Source organism: Poromitra crassiceps (genome assembly GCF_964638095.1).
Source record: "Poromitra crassiceps genome assembly, chromosome: 7".
NCBI lineage: Eukaryota > Metazoa > Chordata > Actinopteri > Beryciformes > Melamphaidae > Poromitra > Poromitra crassiceps.
Window position 1 is genome coordinate 11,399,324 of NC_139628.1, and position 22,943 is coordinate 11,422,266.

The following is a 22,943-nucleotide window of genomic DNA, read 5'->3' on the forward strand; positions in this document are numbered from 1 at the left end:
CTGTTTGAATCCTAAATCATTTTTCCCAGGTTTAAAGCCTGCATTACCCCAGAGAAGCGTGATAAATGTGGGATTTCGCCTAGAACATTCTGCGCCTCGTGCCTCATGAAAATGTTAAAATACTTTCAATAAAGGAAGAATAAAATGTGTCCAGAATTCTCTGCGAAGTTCGAAGGAGTTTAGTTTACAAAGACAGTACAGACGCTGATGAGCCTTTTTTACAACAACATCTGTATTGTCACTGAATCTCAGTTTGTCATCAAACACAGTTCCCAGATATTTATAGTTCTGGACAATTTCCACATCAGCTTTGTGGATGGTTGTTGGAGCGATGTCTGTGCTTTCGTGAGATTACCATTTCTTTGGTTTTGGATACATTTAAGTCTAGAAGAGAGCTATCACACCAGTCTACAACGTTTTATTTGTTTATTTGTTCATTTAAAAGGATCCCCATTAGCTGCCGCCGAAACGACCGCTAGTCCTCCTGGGGTCCAAACACAATACACAATACATTACAGCAATTGTAAACTGTAGACAGTAAAGTTCAGTAGTACAACATAGTAAAAAAAATAAAAAATAGTAAAATGCAGTGCAATACAGGAGAATCACAGAGTAAAAAGCAGTACAAAAATAGGAAAGAAACAACAATAGTTTGCTCAGCTAGTTATGTAGCTGGCCAGCTACATTAGATCAGCTGATCTAAAAAGACACTGTTCTAAGACATACTATTAAAAGAAAAACAATGGGAAGTAAAGTTGTGTGCCAAGTTTCAAAGTGTGTTTGCTGGTGTACCGTGTTTGATTGATTGATTGATTGATAACTTTATTGAAACAATAATAGCAGGTAAGTACAGGACAAACTCAACAGTAACATATTGCTCAAAAGGAATAGAACACAATAAAGCCCGAGGGCTTGTTTCCATTGTGGTCCTTGTGTGTGGGACAAGAGTAGTGAATCTGTATGCAGGTATGAGCGCGTGTGTGCGCAGGACAAAAACATATACAAACAGATGATATCATTTACCACTCAAATCAAAATTCTAAAACTTTAAGTTAATTAGATACCTAGTAAAAATGCGTCAATCAATAAATAATAAGATAGAGACCAGCTCATATACTAAAAAGAGGAACCTACCTAGGGATTTAAAAACCCCGCCTATTCAGGTGACATTAGAAAAGGAAAATAAAAGGTTTAAGAAAGGAATAAATAAAAAGGGCAGATCACTGTTAGTGAGGGCAGATGGGATCTTAGTTTCCGTTTAAAACCTATACCTCCCATGGATGGAGGAAATGTTTACTGGCAGACAATTCCAGGTCTAACTAAAATGAACAAAGTTAATAAGAGAGCTTACTATCAGCAGAAGATCATTGACAGTGGCAATAACAGCAAACAATTATGGGGTGTGTGCTGAATGAAATTATGGGTAAGAAGACCGCCCGCACGTCTTTCGTTGAATCGGACGGTGTCTACTTGACTAAACCACTTGATTAGGGTTGCCATCATCATTAGGGCTTCTAATTATTTTAATGAATATTTTGTGAAGAAGGTCTCCAAACTCAGAGAAAACAAAGTATTGTATTATGGGTCCATGTGATTGGTCTTGGAGGAGTATGATGGCTGGGACTGTCAGATGAGCTGTGTTTCACTTACAAAGACACCAACAATCACACCAATAAAAACTACCACTGCAGAGTCTGCTCCCACTGCAGCATGTCCATTCCTGGCACCTGAGAGAAGAAAACAGATGTGTCAGCTAAGTAATGACTTAGTCAAAGACTCCATCTCCTCATTAAAGGAGTGTACGTGGTCGGAAACATCTTGAAGGAACACCAAGATTTTGGGAGATTGTCCTATTTGCCATATTCCCGATAGTAAGATGAGAATATAGTTGCCCTTCTCTTCTCTGTGCGTGCAGTAGGAAGTAGTGACAGGCCCCTCCTCCGAGTTAGCTTAGCACAATGACTGCTATTCAAGGGAATGGCTAGCCTACCCCCGTTAAGTCACCAAATAGAGTATACTGCAGGAATGAGCCCGGAATTAGCACTTCGGTTCATAGGAGGGAAAGTGAATGGTGTTTTAGAATGGGGATTTCGGTTAAATGCATGAAATAAGGTATTTGGTTAACAAAAGTGTGTGGGAGTGGTAATTTGTGTTCAGCAGAATAATCTTCACAAACGTGGATGACTTTCATGCCTTTTGAAGCGGAAATGCATTCTTTTTTGTACATGATTTTCATAAAACGTTTCAAAAGTCATAAAAGTGGTCCTTGTTTGTGAAGATTATCCTGCTGAACACAAATTACCACCCGCATAAACAGGGCTAGGTGTGGGCGGAGTCAGGGCTGGTGTGGGTGGAGTGGAGGTCTGGAGGTCTTTTCTCTTTTCTCTGAAAAGAGGAGCGAGCCGTTGTCTGTCAAAACCAATGCGGGGACATAGTCAAGAGTGCCCATTGTTATATTTTGTATTTAGGACTCGGCAAGATGTTTTCACAGTGATTTAGCAGGAAAGCCAGGGGACACCAGGCTCCTCCTCTGAGTGAAGCCGAGGGGAGAGACGCTGTGGCTGGGAGGGGCCGGGTCAAGGTTACCATCGAGACAAGGTTCAAGGTTCAAGGATATTTATTGTCATTCCAAAACATGAAACATGAGAGGGAACGAAATATGAACTCAAGGTCCTGGTGGATAAATCAACTAGATTAACTAGGATATCATAAATCATAAGATACCATAAAAACAACTGAATACTAAGAAAGAAAAACAATATAAAAACATAAATTAGAAACATCATAAAAACAACATAATACCTGGTGTAAGAGCAGAGAAAACAGTTTAAAGTGCATGTTTCGCTCAACACGGAGCCACTCAAAGTCCATTTTGTTTTGCTCACAGCTGGCGGCATTAAAGTGCGAGGAGTGTGGCAGCATTCACTACAGGAGCAGCAGATTATAAATATATACATATATAGATATAATACATACTATGTACTATATATATAAGAAATAGTATGTATTATAACTGAAACCTTTTGCCGAAACTTAAATTACAAGCTCTTTTATTTCTGTGGAGAGACACTCATCAAAAGCCATGAAGCATGAATTAGGCTTTAGGCAGTTTTCTACATGGACTCACATCACTCCTCATCAACTGCAGTTTCACAAAACCATTTATACACCCACTTATCAACTATAGCTTTATGAAACCTTTTATGAAACCTTTTATAAACACTAGGAATCTCGCACACTACACACGCTCGATTCCTAGGGTGCAGACTCTGGAGATGATGCGCCACTTGTCCTCTTCTCCCTACTTCTTATTTTACGGCAGTTGGCATACATCTTATTGGGTCTTCATCCTACTTATACTCCCACCACCTATATAGCCTCAGGCAGGGAGGAGGATCACCCGATGAGTGAAAAGAACTAGAGAGAGGATCCGACGGAGGAGACAGAGTCCGAGCCGTCGAGCAGTGAGGGAGGTCGGCGTGCTGGCACGAGGGCCGAGGGGTCCGGGAACACGGAGGGCGAATAGGAGAGCGGGCGGGCGGAGGGAGGAACATTGAGGAGGGGCAAGGCATCCAGTCTGCCAGAAAGCCATTATAAGAAGAAGAAGAAGAAGGATTTATTTACATCACTGATGACATCACAATTGCTCGAGTGACATCACTGATGACATCACTGATGACATCACAATTGCTCAAGTGACATCACTGATGACATCACAATTGCTCACTGGTGACATCATCACTGATGGCATCACAATCGTGACTGAGCCACACCGACGCCACAGACAGACAGACACCACCACCCACCCAATTTTAACTAAAAAGATGTTAACATGACTGTGATCTATCTTATATTTCCATGCAGTGCCTCTTCATAGTGCCACTAACATGGAGCAGACTCCAGACAAACTCTGGTATAGCTGGCTGCTATTCTGTGCTAAACTCACCTGGCTCTTCAACTTTGAGGATGATGCTGCTGTACTGAGTGTCAATAGTGGCTCTCTTCCTGCGGCTTGTGCCCTCTGTTGCAACACGACACTCGTACATTCCTTGGTCGTGTTTCTTCACATTCTTAAGAATTAAAGACAGGTCACCGTTTTTCATCTCTCTGTCCAGCAGCTCAACCCGGCTGGTAAAAGACGGATTCTGTTGTGATGTTTCTGCACGCTCGTCTCTGTAAAAGAAGACGTATTCAGGCTCCAGGTCAGGTCTGGTCCACTCCAACACAATAACATGGGCTTTGTTGGGACTCTGACATGTCAAAGTGACATTGTCTCCTGGGTGCGCTGTCAGCTCTGGCTGGCCTAAATGACAATGGAAAAACACAGAGCAAAGAAGTCAACAATATAATTATTCCATCAAGAAATGTAATCCCGGAAAATTAAGATCACTAAAGATGTTTTTAGATTTTTGTTTTCTTTTCAGGCGCTTTAGGCTTGACCATTTTTGGCCACTCTAGAATTGATATAAAATTAAAAAAAATGCCTCCAAAATTCCACTTCTGTTCTGGAAATTGCTCAGAAAACCCCTCATCGTCAAGGGAAGCCATAAATCCCCTGAATGCACTGGCTGTCTAGTTTGTGCATGTAAAGTTTTATGAGACTGTGATTATTTTAGAGGTCACAATATGTCATTATACTGTAAGGTGGAAAAATGGTCTCACTATATAATGAAATGGCTCCTCTGGGGATTATTAACATCATCACACATATATCACATATATCACATATATCACAAAATAACTTTGAATTACTCTGATTCACCAGCTTTGCAGCCATCTCTCTTGCCAGTCACCACCTGTCATCTCCGTCTCTAGCCAAGCAATGCAACCGACAATATCTGCTTAGTCTGCCTTTAATACGTATTTTAAAAAAAATCCCCTGAGAGTGGCAAGTTTGGCCAGTCTGATTTGCGTGTCATTTGATCTAATCTCATTTACAGTCTGAGTGTGTAAAAGTTGTTCTGACTTGCTGAACAGGAACAAGGAAATACACCAGCGTCATGTGAACAGTGAACAATGGAGAGATGTGTCAACTATATATCAAACCGACCACCCTGCAAAGGGCAGTTTTATTCATGAGGAGGCAGTTCTGTTCAGAAGAATGAATTGCATACAACAATAGGTGGCCTGGTACTGTTTAGTTTCTGTTGTCTCTGTCTCTTCATATACCAGGTCTCTCTTGAAAAAGAGATTGTATCTCAATGAGACAACCTGTAAAATAAAAGGTCATAAATAAATACTGCACCTGTAGGCTACTCTCTTATTATAACTTCTTAATGAGCCACTTTTGGCAATATACTCTGTCATTGCAGTTTGCAGGGAGATTATAGTGAATGGAGTGGCAGCTTCATATTACAGTGCAGAGTGGATATAACACATCCCTACCCTGCCCTTACCTGCCCTGACACGCTGACACACTGAAGCCCCTTCTAAACATGCAGTGAAAGCCGGATTATGACCAGCTGCTAGCCGGTCGGCCTGCATGTTTAGGAACAATAATCTGCCTTATGCACACTCCCGCGAGTGCGGATTATTACCATCTGAGCCCCTAGTACAGGATCCGCATCATTGGCAAAACGGCTGTTGTTTAACACAGTGGGCGGGTAGTTAAATTGCACTTTACAAACCATTAATGTAAATGTCCCAGTGCTATTGAATCATTTCATGATTGTAGTTACGTGGCTGGATTATTTAGAGGAGAGCCAAATATAGGTGAGTAAACAAGTAAAAGTTGAATCGTCCCCCCCCCCCCCCCCCCCAATCTGCCAGTTTGAAAATGCAACAAGATAGCCTACTTCTGCATTAGGCTATTGGCTAATATGTGCCCGCTAATGTTCACGTAGCCTATTAATTAATTGTTTGCGCAATCGCTTATATCAATGAATTAAAAGAGCAAACCCACGGTTTCTTCAAGTGCTGCAAACGAACAGCTTTCACCAAACTCCATTCAAAAACATGCAGTTTTAACGGAGGAAGACATCGGGATTTCAGGCGACTCACATCCAGAATTGACATTTTATTAACTTACAGTAACATCTCCATGGATCATATATATGCCGAATTGAAGAGTGGCGTCTGGTAATACATTTTACGTAGAGGCTATAATCAAGAACCGTTAAATTAATATGTGATATTTTTCATAGCGAGACAACGACGATCACGTACTACGCGGAAAGAGTGCCAAACGGGGCTAGTGTTGCATCAGCCTATATCGAGACATAATAGCCTAACTTTTGTGGGGAGAAATAAATTGAAAACTAGTCAGATATGACTTGAATGCCACTTGTAAAATCATCCACAGGTTAACGTTAGTGCGACGGTGCGACCACTATTTTGACTGGCGGCTTTTGGCCGGTGTAACAAAGGCAAGCGCTCACTTTTTTGGCACATTGCCACCCCACGTTATCGCCTGAATGCGTTGGAATGCATTGGGAACTTCACAGTGAGACATGTATGTTATGGAGTAGTGGAGAAAAGTGTTTGACAGAGCTCTCATGTTGTGGATGCAGTGTATGCAGACCTGTGTGCACGTTTTGGGTATAGTGCCCAATTCTGTTCTTCAGGCTCTCCTCTGCACCACTCCCCACCTCCCCCACTCTAATTGGCAGAAAAAATTGACCATTTCCAGCTGTTTCTAAACAAACCCTCATGTCTAGAAATGTAAAACCGGAAAATATCCTGCTCTGGCACTGGTCCAGACTTCATGTTTATAAGTGGCTTGACTGTTCACAGCACAACTGAGACAGCTTCTCCGGTTGGCACGCATTTTGCTCTCAGGTTGGCACGCACACTGCTCTCATTGGCACGCACACTGTTGGAAGCATTACTCAAATTCTGCCTACGGGTGAAACACTCAAGTCAAGTTCTCATCTGTTATTGTGAAAGGCTTTACCTCACTTACGCCACCAGAAAAAAAGTGTCATCAGAGCTCTGATCGACTGAGGATGAACACCAAAAAGTGCTTCATAACAACAGTATTTAGGCAGAGAGACGCAAGATGAAAAACAAATGTCAAACACACCCAGTTTATTGTTTTGATATTAAGACAACAGTTTAATAAGTAATAAGAGTGAAGAGTGTCTCAGAGCTCAGTTCAAATGGTTTTAAGATTTGGAGGTGAAAAGTGAGTGAGACTAAATGCAGTGTGATGTACTCACCGCCTGCTGTGCCCCCAAGGAGACATGAGAGGAAGAGGAGGGTCTGTGAGCTCTTCATCTTCACAACACAACAGCACCGTGTTGACTTCACACCGACTGCTGCGAACTGAAGCAAACACAAGGAACAGCGTTATCTTACACACAGCTCCACCAATCAAATGACAGCTTTGACTTGCATCATCAGTCTCCAGGTAGACTGAGAAGTGAAGTGATGATGGGGAAGAACAAGAGTTTACTCTGCACTTTATTACACTCACATAACGACTGACTCTATTAATAGATTCAATCAATAATAACAGCTTTATTGATACAGGTCTTTTCAACGTTTTTTCAAAGACCAGGAAGTAAAACAGAGGGAATAAAACCAGACAGAAACAGAGGAAAGAGAAATAAAAAGCAGAAAAATAATTGGAAGAAAACTGATAAAAGTCAGTATAGCCTAATGTGAAAACAATAGAATCTCTCCATCTCCCTCCCTCTCTCTCGCTGGCAATTGGGTGAGCGTGTGTGTGTGTGTGTGTGTGTGTGTGTGTGTGTGTGTGTGTGTGTGTGTGTGTGTGTGTGTGTGTGTGTGTCATTGTGACTTTGGTGAGAGCAATTGCTGGTTTCACAGCCTGGTTTGGTCTATGTTGGGCAAACAAAAAGAGCTCTAAAGACTCGTATATCTGAACATAAGACTGCCATCCGTACACATAACATGGACTGTGCTATCGCGGGACATTATGCACAGGTTAACATTAGGGTTGTGCTACAACCCAGGTTTTACGAGTGAGAACGAAGACTCACACTTGCCAAGCTGCATATCTGGCAGCAAAATTCTGGATAAATGTCTATCTTTTTCAAAAATTGACCCCTCTAAAATGTTAGTGTTGTCCTACAACCCAGGTTTTACGAGTGAGAACGAGGATTCTCACATATGCTGAAGCCCGCCCCAGCGGCGCTGAACTGAATGCCTTTCTTTTTTTCTCAAAAAAATACCTTTAAAACCACCCAGGCGCCCCTCAAGGCGTCCTGGCAAACCTCAGCCGGCGATTGGGGCAGCCACCCGCACCAGCCCACGTGTCCTCCTTTCGAGACAAGACCTGCGCAGACCAGCTGAGGCTACTCACTTTGCGCACATTCAGCCATGGCTGTACAGTCGCACTTTCTATCTCTGAGACCTAGCATTAGCTTCTGTAACGTTCAACGTTAGCTCTATCAGCCACAGTTCGTCTTACTCACCCACCGTCGAAAAAGGCCAAACTCATCTCCGGCCGCGGACTACCTTCGCTTTGGGTGGCGAACACCTGCTCGCGAAGAGCACGAAAGCTAAGTGCTGCTTTTTATGCTCTAGTCTAATGTATGTAATAATATGCTGCCCATATTGGACCTCCTGGCTCTCCACAGGCGTGTGAGTGGGACCCGTTCCGTTCAGGCGTGTCATTCGCACCGACGCCTCCCTGTGGGGCTGGGGCGCGATGTGCGTTGGCCTCTCGGCAAACGGTGGGAAGCCCAGGAGCTTCGCCACATAAACGTGCTAGAGCTGGAAGCTGTTCGCCTGGCTCTACGCCACTTCCGGCATCAAATATGTGGGCACCACGTCTTGATTCGCTCAGACAACATCGCCTACTTGAACAAGCAGGGTGGTGTACGGTCGAGAACCTTGAACCAAGTAACGGCGGAGATACACCTCTGGGCGCACTCCCGCCTGCGCTCCTTGTCAGCGGCACACTTACCTGGCCGGCTGAACTTCGGGGCGGACTTGCTGTCGCGGGTCGACCCCGGATTTGGGCCAGATTCGGCCACGCCCACGTAGATCTCTTCGGCTTGTAACACAACCCTCCCTTAGGCAACGATGCGTTAGTGCACGTGTGGCCCAGGGAGAGAGCCTTTACGCGTTCCCCCACCTCCCCCTGATCCAGTCTGTCCTGGAGAGAGTGAGGGAGCAGGATGCGACTCATCCTGGTGGCGCTGCAGTGGCCGCAGCAGATCTGGTTTGCGGACCTCATCTCGCTGTCGGTAGGGCCACCGTGGCCGCTGCCTTGCCGGAAGGACCTCCTGTCGCAAGCGAAGGGTGAAATACCCGACCCCGCCCCTTCCACATGGAAGTTGACGGTTTGGTCCCTGAACGGGAGCACCTGTTAGCCCAAGGGTTGCCCATGAGTGTGATGCACATGATTAAAGGAAGTTTAACCTTCACATGTTCAAAATAAAGATGATCAAATCAAATAGGAACCACTGACTCATAAACCAGTTACGAGAAGGTAGATTTTGTGGCTTAAAGATAATCCAAAATCATATTCAGATAAGTGCTTTTCTAAGATTGGCTTTGACTCTGATCTGTAAACCCTGAGTTGAGTTCAGGTGAGGTGATGTGGCGAGGTGAATTCAAGTGACATTGTGCAATTACCTCTGCGTGTACATGCCCCTCGTGCCTGCACTTGTTGCAAGGCTTGTTTTGTGGAATGCGGAATGCGGGGTGCGGTGTGGTATCGTGCCCATGGCCCTTTGTCTCATAATCCACCCGTCTGTCTGTCTGTCTGTCTGTCTGACTGTCTGTCTGTTATCTCTGTCTTTCTATATCTGTGTGTCACAACAGAAGAACCCCAAACCAGAGATGGACACAAGTTTTAGTGGGGCTCAAAACAGCACATTTCGTTCGCTTCCGGAAAGAAGCGCCAAAATTGGCACGAATACTCCTTGTGGACTGTTATTTTGATAGAAGTCATTAGCCACGCAAAAATCTCGATTTTTTTTCTCTCCAAGATGGCCACCATTTCCAGCCTGAAAACACTGTTTTGGGGGCATCTTTGGGTAGAATTGTCTAATATGAATGATCTTTCTATCAAACCATACATTTATGACCACAGAGAAGCCGGATTTGTTCCATGAAAATTTCAAAATGACTGCCATTTTAAAGATGGCTGCCATTTCAGCTATTTTTACCATAGAATTTCATTGTCCAGGGCGATTTTGATGATTCTGGTGTCAAATGACAGGTTTTTAACTATGGAAATTTTAAAATTATACATCAGAAATCATTTGTATATCTCCTTTTGCCATTTACTCTGCATATATTTTTATAGTAATGAAAATATGCATAAACAACAGTATTTTAGCACAACTTATAGAAATGGATAGAAAATTGACATTTTATGTCAGGGAGCGATTATTTGGTTACGATTGAATACATATAAGCTATAAATAAAGAACTAAAGTATTTTTTATCTCATGAATACCCCTTTTATAAATGGACACCTTGCTGCAAAGTAATTACATAATTTTTTGCTAAAACAGTAAATAGCTTTGAAAGAATGAGAGTCAAGGTGGGGACAGGAAATCAATGGGTGGGGTGGGGGTGTAGTGTGAGATCATCTCCTGAGTGCGCACACACACACACACACACACACACACACACACACACACACACACACACACACACACACACACACACACACACACTTGTGTACTGTAACCGTTATGCTACTAGCTAGCGTTTCTACAGTCAAAGAAGAAACTAGAAATATTTCAGGTTTTCAAGTATACTATATCAAAGCTGAGAATAAAGGTAAATGTCAAAAATGTTAATTATTACTTACAGACACAGAATGTAGTTTAGGAATCTTCTTAGAAGATTAGACAGACTTGAAAAAGTTGGCAAACCAAACTCATACACCAAACTAGAAAAGTGCACTCGATGGAGTGCAGATCTCCGCCAGGACCGCGTTTTCCCCCAAGCTGACCCATAGACCATGTGTGTGACGAGACATCGCCTGAATGCAATGTGTTAGTGAGTGTTGTCATACTGAGATATCGTATATTGCTATTGTAAATCATATATTGTAATCGTTATTGTCTGCTTTTATTTTGTTTTGTTAATGTATTTATGATGGGTTTATTGTTTATTGTATGTGTTGTAACCCACGTATTTATGTGTTTTTGTCAATTTTTTTATTGTGCGTTTGTTTTAGAATAATTGTTTCATTTTTTTTATTAGGGGATACGGTTACACGTAGAAGAGTGGGATTGGGGTTTCTGAAGAGGAGTCTGACTGAGTGTATGGCTGTGTACAGTATATTTTTTCATAAAACTGGGCCAAATTACCAGTCTGTATTTATGTATTACTAGTGCAGTGCCCGTTCCCCCAAACCACAACCCCATGGGCAGTCCAGTCCCCCCCCCACACACACACACACACACACTGCACTCTGTCAGGTCCCCCCTAAGTGCACTCCCCAAGTTCAAAGTCAATCCACCAAACAGTTCTCGAGATCCGCAAAGGACAGTCATACAGAAGTCGATCGGACAGTCCTGGAGGTATGTGAAAGCTGTGATGTTATAGGTGGAATTGCACAAAGTTTACCACTGAAATTTATGGGGTTCCCAGCAACACACCCGCTAAGTTTGAAGACGATCGGATGAATGGTTCTCGAGATACAGGAAACCGCTTTTTGTGTTGCCATTAGGTGGCACTATGACTATACATAAGTCCAAATTACATGAAATGCGGCACCGCACTCCATCCGGGTCCAAGAAGCGCACTCCCCAAATTTGAAGTCAATTGGACCAACGGTTGTTGAGATAAGTTTTTGAGATAAAAAAAATAATTGTTGCCAGTAGGTGGCACTATGCCGAATTGCACGAAAACAGGTCACTGCACTCCATCACATACTCCTTAGCACACTCCCAAAGTTTGAAGTTGATCCGACCAACGGTTCTTGAGATACGCAAAGGCCAAGCTAGAGGAGAGGAGGAACATACAGAGAGACGCACAGACAGACGCTGCCGAAAACATGGCGGAGATAATAATGACAGCAGGCAGTGCAGTGACAGGTACCGGTGATTTAAAGGGCCAGCACTTTTTTTTGTGTGTGGGGGTTATCTCATAAACAACCCCACTCCCCCAAGCCTATAGCAGTATACCAATAACAAAACTTTTGCTAAAGTTGTGTTAAAATACTGTTGTTTATGTATATTTCCACATTACTTTCAAAATATATGCAGAGTAAATGGCAAAAGGAGATATACAAATGATTTCTGATGTATAATTTTGAAATTTCCATAGTTAAAAAGTAAACCTGTCATTTGACACCAGAATCATCAAAATCGCCCTGGACAGTGAAATCCTATGGTAAAAATAGCTGAAATGGCAGCCATCTTTGAAATGGCAGCCATTTTGAAATTTACATGGAACAAAGTTGCCCCCAAAATAGTGTTTTTGGGGCAGGAAATGGTGGCCATCTTGGAAAGATCGAGATTTTTGCATGGCCAATGACTTTTATCAAAATAACAATCCACAAGGAGTCTTTCCGGAAGCGAACAATTTTACATTTAAAAGTGCATTTTTTGAGCCCCACTATTTATGATGCAAAACTGAGGTTGTCTTTTAACTCATTCATGGCCAGTTTAGGACTGCCAATATTTAGCACAGGCCAAAGATTTTCATAATTGTTGGTCATCTTTCAAGATGAAGATGAAGATGTACGTCTCTGGGTTCACCAGGGAAAAAAAAGTGAGCTTTTAGCATGTTCGGTACTCTACTTATAGCCATTTATATACACCCTGTTTTCACCAAAAAGGTCTCTCTGAGAAGACAAATTGCAGAAAATGGCATTTTGTAAATTATACAATCTCAGGCAGAACTCGCTCTCAATTCTTTTATTTTGAACTGTATTGACATCAGAGATGTAAATATTATTCGTTATGACACAAATGACAAAAAAAATATATATATATATACATGAAGTGCTTTTTTTACAATCAAAAATACAGTTTACTCAGTGTGAGTGAGTGTGATCATAGAATAGAATGCAGAGATCAGTGTAGTCTCTCTCTCACACACACACACACACACACACACACACACACTCCTTACCGCGAGATCATCCGGGTCCTGTCGCATTGGAGTCAGTCCAGTCTTCCTCGCCCTCGACAGGAAAGTGGCCGTGCTGTGTGCTGCTTCGCTCTGTGTGAAAGCCATTTCTGTGGCGAGGCTGCTGTTCTCCTCCTCACACAGTTGTGACTCCGTCTCGTCTCTTTTGGGCTGGGACATAGGAACGGGGTCCAGGGACCAGGATCGATCATGTTGGTCACGGGTTTGACTACCGCGGTTTCGATGTCCGCTGCCCTGCAGCAAGCCTATCAGCTCGTGCAGCGCGCCGAGGGGTGTTTCAATGGCGTTTCTCCTCTGCAACAAGGAAGCGCGTTTCTCTGTTTTCTGTTTTTGCTCCTGCTCATTTCAAAATAACAGCTGTGGTATGTGTTTGATCGCGTGTTGTCGGCTTGCCTTTCAGGCTAGGGACCTGAAAACATGTCACAGGCTGGGGAAGTGTTTGAACTACGCGCTGTACTAATAAAAACAAAAACACGTCAAACACGTCATTGGCTGGGAGGGCTATTCCTGATAACACGTCAAAGACGTCTTTGGCCATGAATGAGTTAATAGTTTAATAGTTTTCAAAAGCCAAAAAAAACGGCGCAAAGCCAAAAAGGTAAAGTCAGTGTGTGTGCCTAAGGACGCACGGCGGTGTCCCAACGGGCAAACAAAAAGGTAAAGTCAGTCTGTGTGCGTAAGGACGCACGGCGGTGTCCAGACAGGGGTTGCTCTTAGGTGAGAGCACAGGTCTCCTGGGGCACAGGCGGGCAGCAGACAGATGGTAACAGGCAAATTCATGCAGACTGACGGGAAGAGAGAGAGAGAGATCAGCTCACAATCGAAAAACGGAAATTCCAAAACAACAAAAAACCACACTGACCTATAAGTTAGTGGCGAGATGGCCGCACACTAACAGACAATAACCGAGCAGAGAACTGCAGTCACAGCACAGCATATATAGCTGCCTGATTGTGGGCGGTTCTGCCTGATGATCATGCACCACACCTGGCCTCCCAGAAACCCAGCCTAGTCACACCACAACACACAAGGCAAAAAGGGGACAAAGTTAGTCAAAACTCATCGCTGCTGATCAGCAACCATGACAACATGGCTGTACTTGTTGCAAAGATGTCCTGTTTGGCTAGTGCAGGAGGGGGCTGGGGCTGGGGTTTGGGGGTAGACATCTCTCACAACATGTGACTGAGGGTGCACACCTCTCCCTCAGTCTCCCCCCCACACTCTGTGTGTGTGTGTGTGTGTGTGTGTGTGTGTGTATGTCTGTCTCTGTATCTCCCTTCTCTCAATTCACTTCAATTCAACGGGGCTTCAGTGTGAATTGTTAATTAAATGTATGTTCTGTATGTACTGTACAGTATGTCTATGCAGGTAAAGGGTGTCAACGGTTACAACATTTTCTAAACGTGTACACGGGACCTTCTGGCAGCGTGTAACCAGTTAGCCCTCTTGACCAGTGCTACAGCACCATTCCCCAGGCTTTTCATGCCGTGGTGCGAGCCCCCCTGGGTCAGTCGGACCATAACACTATCCTGCTTATTCCCCAGTACCGTCAACAGCTGAAAACCAGGAAACGGAGCTATAAGACTGTAAGACAATGGTCCCCTCAGGCTGCTGCTAGCCTAAGTGCCTGCCTTGAATTAACTGATTGGTCTGTTTTTCGAGACTCATGTGCTGAGCTGGATGAGTATACTGATACAGTTACCTCTTACATCAACTTCTCTGAGAATGTTTGTATTCCATCTAAGACTGTGACTGTTTTCAGGAATAACAAACCATGGTTCAGTAAAGAGGTTAAAATCCTCTGCTTGAAGAAAAATGAAGCCTTTAAGAGCGGTAACAAAGATCCTTTTAAAGTAGCCAGATATTACTTTGAACGTGCCGTGAAAAAAGCTAAAGCTAAATATAAAGACAGTCTGCAGACCAAGCTCAAAGCCAATGACACCAGGGGCGTTTGGCAGGGGCTGCAGACCATCACAAGGTACAAAAGCAGCCGCCGAGCCCCAGATGATGACCCCCTCCTCCCCGATAGACTGAACTAATTTGATTGTAGATTTGATATGCCCATGGATGTTCATCCCAGTGCAGCAGTAGTTAGTCTAGAACAACCTTCACCCCCTCCTTTTGTGGTTAGTGAGCATGAGGTTAGAACCCTGCTCCTTAAACAAAACAGCAGGAAGGCAGCAGACCCAGACCAGGTCTCTGCCTTCACGTTAAAGCACTATGCTCACCAGCTGTCTTCTGTCTTTGTTGATATTTTTAACTGGTCCCTTTCACTCTGCAGAGTCCCTGCTTGTTTCAAATCTGGTGTGGTTATCCCTGTTCCTAAGAAGTCTAATGCTGTCAGCTTGAATGATTATAGGCCTGTTGCCTTGACTTCTGTTGTCATGAAAGTATTTGAGCGTATTGTCTGTAATCACCTGTCCAATGTTGAGACGGACAGCTTTCAGTTTGCCTATCGTGCCAACAGGTCTGTTGAGGATGCTGTGTCTCTGTGCCTCCACAGTATCCTACAGCACCTGGAGGCTCCTGCCACATATGTCAGAGTTGTATTTATTGCTTTTAGTTCTGCGTTCAACACGATTGTGCCTATCAAACTATTTGATAAACTTTGGCTTTAGGTATCAATCACTCTCTCTGTCTTTGGATTTTAGACTTCCTGTCAAACAGGAAGAAAGTGGTAAAGATAGGCAACATGCTTTCTCGAAGTATGACTCTCAACACCGGGGCCCCCCAGGGTTGTGTTCTTTCAGCCCTCCTCTATGCACTTTATACTAACGATTTTATTTCCCATTCTCAATTTGTTTCATTTTTTAAGTACGCGGATGACACAACAGTGGTCGGTTACATTAGAAACGGTGATGAATCAGCCTACAGGGCAGAGGTGGCAGCCCTAGTAGAATGGTGCACTTTGAACAACCTTGTCTTAAACTTAGCTAAGACCAAAGAAATTATTTTTGACTTCCGGAAAAGTGGAACAGTGCCCCCCTCCCTGGTCATTAGTGACCAGCCTGTTGACAGGGTCGACAGCTACAAATTCCTGGGCACCACTATTTGCTGCTCCCTGAAGTGGGAAGTTAACACCAGCGACATTCTGAGCAAAGCCCACCAGAGGCTTCACTTTCTGCGTCAGCTGAAGAAGTTTGGTGTGACTGGGGAGGCGATGGTTCACTTCTACAGAGCCACTGTGGAAAGTGTCCTCGTCTTCTCAGTCACAGTGTGGTACGGCAACACAACCGCCTTGGAGAGGAAAAAAGTTGGAAAGGGTGGTACGCATAGCATCTAAAATCACCGGCCACGACCTTCCAACTGTTTCCTCCATTTATACCACACGCACCAAACGCAAGATGCAGAAGGTGATCGCCGACCCCTCCCACCCTGCTAGCTCTTTTTTCAGACCCCTGCCCTCAGGTAAGATACTTCAGTCTCTCAGGTGCAGGAGGAACAGCACTTATCCTGAGGCTGTCCGCCTCCTGAACTCTGATCCTCTTTTCACTTGCACTTTAAACCCTGAGGCTGCCCGCCACTGATCTTTGACCCTATCTCACTCGCACTTTACAGGCAGCTTGAAGCTGCTTTTTATAAACAATGGCTTTTTATAACATTGTGCACTTTATTCAGTCCCGCTCATACCATGTTGAATGTATTTTTGTAGTGCTTTTATCCTTTTATTCTCTTAGTTTTCCTAATCTTTTTGTATTTGACTATGTGATCTGTTATGTTTGTTTATGTCTGTTTTTAAGAGCTGCACTGAAACAAATTCCAATCAACGTTGACATGGCAATAAAGTATTGAATCTTGAATCTTGAATCTTGTTAACCGGATGTTTTGTTTTTTACCCGATAAAGTTATTATCTGTAGCTTGCAGCAGATTGTTGTGTATGCGCCACGTCAGTGGGACTGGCCCTTTAAGAGTGTTACGACAGTGTGGGGGTGAACCTAGCCTGAACGTTTGACTGTTGTCAGGGTTGTCATCTTGAGCCTGCTAGAGATGTAGCAGCATGAGAGTTTAGCCTGTACGACTCACAGCTGTTGTTAATAAAACGTTAAACAGCACGTCGTGGTCCACCAGTTCTACAGACATAACATTGTCAACAAGGATGATGAGACTGACGTCCTCACCGCCAGGACGCAGATTGAAAATAACGTTAGCAGTGGTAGCTAGCTTGATAGCTAACAGATAACACGTACTGTGATAAAAAGCACAGCACTCACCATTAAGTGTCTAGCCAATCTGCTCCCACAATTGAGCCTTTCTGTCTCTGTTGTGATAGTTTCTCAATTATTAGTTGCCTGAAAATGAGAGCCCGCACCAGCGCCTTTCTGAAGCCACTGCTGAGTTTATTTTCAATCTCCTTCCTCGCTGGGATCACCACACACCAGCGTTCTGACAATAATACGCTTATTCGAAACATGCACATTTTATTTTTGATGAGAAATGAACGATTGCTGGTTCTTTAGGACACCACATATAACAGCTAAGATAAATCCTTCCATATCTAGTAACTGCTGGAGAAACTGTGGGGCACAGGTGGACAACTACACATATTTTGGTCATGCTCAAAATTGGAAAATTACTGGAATTACATATTTCAATCTGTTAGAGAAATAATGCATCTTGACATCCCACAAGACCCAAGACTCGCTCTGTTGGGAATGATACCGGATGGGATAGAAGGAAGGAATCCAAACTATCTTCTTCAAATCTTACTCACAGTAGCAGTGAAATGCATCACTTTGAACTGGTTAAAGCCTGACCCTCCCACTTGGGGATGTGTATGAAATGGAGCAAATAACATACTCACTGAGACTTCAAAACCATACATTTACTAAAAGGTGGAGTCTTGTGATGACGCTATTAAGGTAATAAGATACCGGTAATCTCCTACCTCACCTCAGACAGGGTTTTGCGTCTGTTTTTTTGGATTTTTTTTTTGTCTTTTATTATTGTATTTTTTCTTCTTCTTTCTTTTTCTTTCATTGCATAAGATGTACATTATTGTTTAATCCATGTGTGCTATGAATGAGAATTCATAGTACATACTGAAGAATGAAGAAAATGTGGGTGTTTTTTTCCTTCTTTTGCAGTTTGAAGACAGATTTAGAGGAATATCTCATTTTAATTTAGCATTAGGATTAGACTGTTGTGATATCATTGTTCAGTTTTAACCACCAATAATTGTTCCTTTTCTCATTATTTCATTTCTCAGAGTAAATACTATTTATTTCGAGATTTGTGTCAATTATTTGTGCTGTTATGGTTATTATTAGCTTAGTTACTCACTTCTACACTAGCTTAGATTGTGTTACTTATGGATGGGATTGTAGTGAAAATAGATTATCCCCCCTTTTTGCTGGGGACCCCACTTTGAAAACCACTGGCTTAAGCTACAACTGTTGCGAGAAGCTGGTGAATCTTTGCATATTTTCAATGCAGATTGAAGAAAAATAAGATGGATGAAACAGCTGACACACAATTTAGAGTTGGTCAGATTGTGTTTATCTCTATGCATTAGGCTGTGATTACTATTGATATAAATCTATTTATTCACATAGATCAATGATATATTATGGTATACAGCCTACCTGTGGCATCAATGTTTTGATTAATCTACTGTCTAAATGTAGCCTATTACTGCATGACTGATCCTATGATGTCATTGTAATCACACTCAGGTGTGCTTTCACAAGACAGGTGTTGTCCATTCAATCAGCCCACTTGTCTTTATAATGGTTGTCTTGCACTGTGTTTGTATGAGACTTGACAAAGGCTATGGTTGTCAAATAGCCTTAAATTACACTTTCTTGCATCTGGAACTAGAGTGTGCGGCTTCCCTATCAACATACTTGTTTACTTACGTTACAATTAATCAGCTTTGGAGCGTTATTTACCCCCCCTTCCTGACATGCTAGGTTGACATGATTGGTCCCAATCGATTCTTTATTTCTTCTACTTTCATATGGTATAAAGATCACCGCTCTAGCTTAAAAAATGAGCTTGCTGTCAGCCATCCATTTATGGGCCAAATTCAGTTAAAAAATGTGGGAGTTTAAGGTCGCGGTTTTTATTAGGAAAAATTACAGGCTATGCAGCATGAAACATTAATATGATAAAATAGCGCTGCTTGGTGGACCATTTGCACGCCAAATTTACTAGAAGACCTAACTTGAACTTAATTGACTTACTTGCACATCCTTGCCGTCTGTAATCGCGTGCAGCCAATGACATTGCATATATCCCAGTGTTTGCGGAGATTTGTGTCCGCCACGCGTACCGCGGCCGCCTGCTCTAAATACAGACTGGCGTGTTGGCTTGCGTAATGCAATGCAACAACTGTCTGGCTTGTGAGCTAACTTACTGCTTGATAAAAAAGAATAAAAAGAGAAAGGGGAAAATATAATCTGCTGCTAATGTGTAATCTATCTATTACTGTCATGTCATCACAGCAAAGTGGAATCTTGATGTCAGCATTCACTTCCTAGTAGACAATGGCACTGGATTTGAGACTCATTCATCATTGGACAATGCAATGTCAATCTTATCTTATCTCCATTCCGACAAAATTGTCGGAATGGAGATCTGTCTTGCATTGCGAAAGAACCCTAACCCTAACCCGGGGGACTGGCTGGAGCTAACCTCTCCCAGCCCCCACGTCTAAACCTAACCTCTCCCACCCCCATGCCTAAACCTAACCTCCTGCAGACCCTAACCCTAAACCTAACCTCTCCCACCCCCCACGCCTAAACCTAACCTCCCCCAGAACCTAACCTCTCCCACCCCTTGGCTAAATAACTCAAGATGCTATGTCGGAAAGGCGGACCTAATATCTTTCGCAATGGCGAAACCTTTTTTGGAGATAAAAAGGGCCGCCTCTCCGAAAGCGTAGAAGTCAATGATCGGAATGCCGACACTTCGGAATGGCGAGATGACCCCCCAATCAACAACCAATTAGGGTGAATCAATTAATTGATTGGTAGTTATTGGTGAGGGCGGTTTAGGGGGGTACAGTGGCGCAGTCGGTAGCGTTGTCGCCTCACAGTTAGAAGGTCCTGAGTTTGATTCTCGCCTGGGACACTGTGAGCGCTGTGGTTGTGTCCCCCCCCATATCTTCAGTGCCTACTGCCCAGGTGGCTTATCTCATCATAAGGGCCCTTCTCTCTGTGTGGAGTTTGCATGTTCTCCCCGTACCCCCCAGGGGGTTCCTCCGTATATAACCCCCCCACTAAAAACATGCAGAAGATCAGATCGTCATCGTCATCCGACCAGTGACGACAACATCCGAAGTTGGTCCCCGGGCGCTGTACGAGAAAGCGACCACTGCTCCTGGCCTGCACCTCGGAGGAAAGGACGTGCCTGGATGGGTTAAATGCAGAGGACACTTTTCACCGGCCACCGTCAGCATGAGTGCGTTGTGGCCGCATGCATGTATTGTGGTGTTCGTGTGACAATAAAAGACGGGCTTGTCCGTTACGAGAGTTTTTTTTTTTTTTTTTTTTTAGGCTTCACTGTTCCCTGTGAAGTGCATGTGTTTTTCAACCAATCATATTTAGCATGAGATAAATTGCTGAGGAAATGAAACGCCCTAGGGGGGGAATGTTTTTTTACTGTACCCCTGAGGGACAGACCCACTGGCACAGACATGGCACAGACTCTGTCTGCATGCCACTCCATCAGTGCCCTACAGGTGTCACTGTTGTTGAAGCATTTTAAGAATAGCATGATTTTTATTAGGAAAAAACACATTTGATTGATATTTTATTAAAAAAAAATATATATATATTATTATATAAAATCCCCCATCTCTTCTAGAAAATAAGGGAGGACCATCCTCCCTTGCCTCACTAGAAAAACCTCCTGTGGTGTGTAGGTATGTGTGTGCAAGTATGAATGTCTGGATATAGAACAATGTAGATTGTGACCTAGGGTGGTTGAATTATTGTACTACCTGAGCACTTGAATGTGCATAGGTGAGAGTATATGAACGTAATATATCATCCTCAAAATGTTATGAAGCCAAAGTGGACGATCAATGCTCTCATCACTGTTTAATTTGTTTATTGTCCATGTTACTGTGTTTGAATTGCTGTAGTGAAAAATATGTATAAACAAAATATATATATATATATATATTGCGAGTCCAGAACACAGTAAAATCATTGTCAAAACTTTATTTAAAAGGACACACACAAAAATGTGTAAACGGTTATTGATTTTTCTAAACAGATATGATTTAATATCCGTGTACCCGTGTAGTCGTGTACACAGTGACATCCCTAGTACAGGGATCAGTACAATGCACAGTTTTGAAAATTAGTGGGTATTGTCCGAATTGATTTTCTCTAAGAAATATAGTTATCAACAATAAACAATCATAACAATCACTGTGCTGTAACCCTTGACCTCCTTAAGTTCAAGTTCATTTATTTCTACACCGCTTTATCACAGCCTGTCTCAAAGGACTTTACAGTGAATGAGCCTAACTAGACCTAACTGATCAACGGGAAATCATGGCGGACCGCTCCAAGCCATCCCACCTGGGACATAAACGCTTTGAGGCTCTCCCCCTTGGCAGAAGACTGAGGTCAAGGTCAGACGGTACCAGCACCTCTCGACACAGGGACAGTTTTTTTCCCAACTGCCAATCGCCCTCCCCCCCGCCTCCCCCTGAGCCTCCGTTCCCCCTGAGAACAACCAGCTTAGTAACGGGCTGAGGTCCCCCCACGGACATTATTCTATCCCTCATCATATGTCACTTTAAAGGACTTTATATTTTCCACTTTATAATTTGTTATTATTTTTCTTTATTGCTTTGTCTTCTACTATTGATGTGACTGCTGCGCTGCATACTTGCATTCAGTCAAACATTTGTAATGTGATTACTTAAAACATATTACATTAGTTATTAGTAATAACTAATGTAATAACTTATTACATTAGTGATCAAATGAGATCACATAGAATAGCCTAAGTGTGTGACTCCCAGAGTCAGAAACAAATAAATGCCATCAGACAGACCTCTTTATGTATTTGATGTAGTCTGAGGTCAAACAGCAATATCAGGCTATATTGGCTAAATTATTGAGTGTCTATGGGATCAAATAACATCATCACGATTGGGGGGTATCTAGGGGGGGGCAGTGCTCTCCCTGGACAAAGAAATTTTGTAAATTTAAAAGTAAAATGCATGAATCTGGTGCACTCTGAGAGCAAAATGAAGAGTAGATATGAAATAACTTGTCGCAGAACATCAATTTTGGTTTATTTGGTAAAAGTGGAACTGTATTCCTTCTGGTTTTCTTCATTGTTCATGATTTTGTGGAAAGCATTCACTAAAGAGTCTATAGTGAATGCTGCTATTAACTTGTGTTTACTTTAGCTACTAAACCAACATCAGGACATCAGAGCAAGTTCTGACAGAGAGCAATGCCATTGGACCCATTGGACAAACATATTTGCATATACCCCAGCATGCATTGTTCCTTCCAAACTTTTGACCACAAAGTAAAGTAACCACATTAAATAAGTGGTAGCCTATTCTTAGTTAAACATGCAGTTTTGGAACATTCAATAAAGACAATTAAAAAAATAGACTATGACTTGACACCCTAAGTGATAGACACATGTTATGAGAGATGAGATATATACCCCTCACATTAATATCCGCTTTAGTGTAGAATGGTTAGTTCCTTGCTCTGCTCTCCCCTAGAGTGCAACCATGTCCAACCCTGTATGCAGCATGAGGGAAAGGTTTTTGTTTGTTGTTGTTTTGTGAGGGCTATAGAGCGCCCTAGCGGCTAGCCGAACTGGCGCCCCAGGCAGGAGGCTGTTTCGCTTGTAGGGTGAGCCGGCCATCATCAACTATCGTTTATATGTCAACATAAAATAAAAAATAATCTGGCCACTAGGGGCACGTGCA

At 42.9% G+C, this 22,943-nt stretch overlaps 1 protein-coding gene across 1 annotated transcript; it reads right to left on the minus strand.

The window, feature by feature from the left end:
* Positions 1–409: 409 nt before the first annotated feature.
* On the minus strand, positions 410–7,251 carry LOC310779365 (myelin-oligodendrocyte glycoprotein-like). The gene is made up of 3 exons (XM_083639907.1): positions 7,158–7,251; positions 3,947–4,303; positions 410–1,727 (listed from the first exon to the last, which is right to left on the minus strand). Exons 1-3 carry the CDS (start codon positions 7,213–7,215, stop codon positions 1,627–1,629), a joined length of 516 nt encoding a protein of 171 aa, XP_083496033.1. The 5' UTR covers positions 7,216–7,251; the 3' UTR covers positions 410–1,626.
* Positions 7,252–22,943: the final 15,692 nt, after the last annotated feature.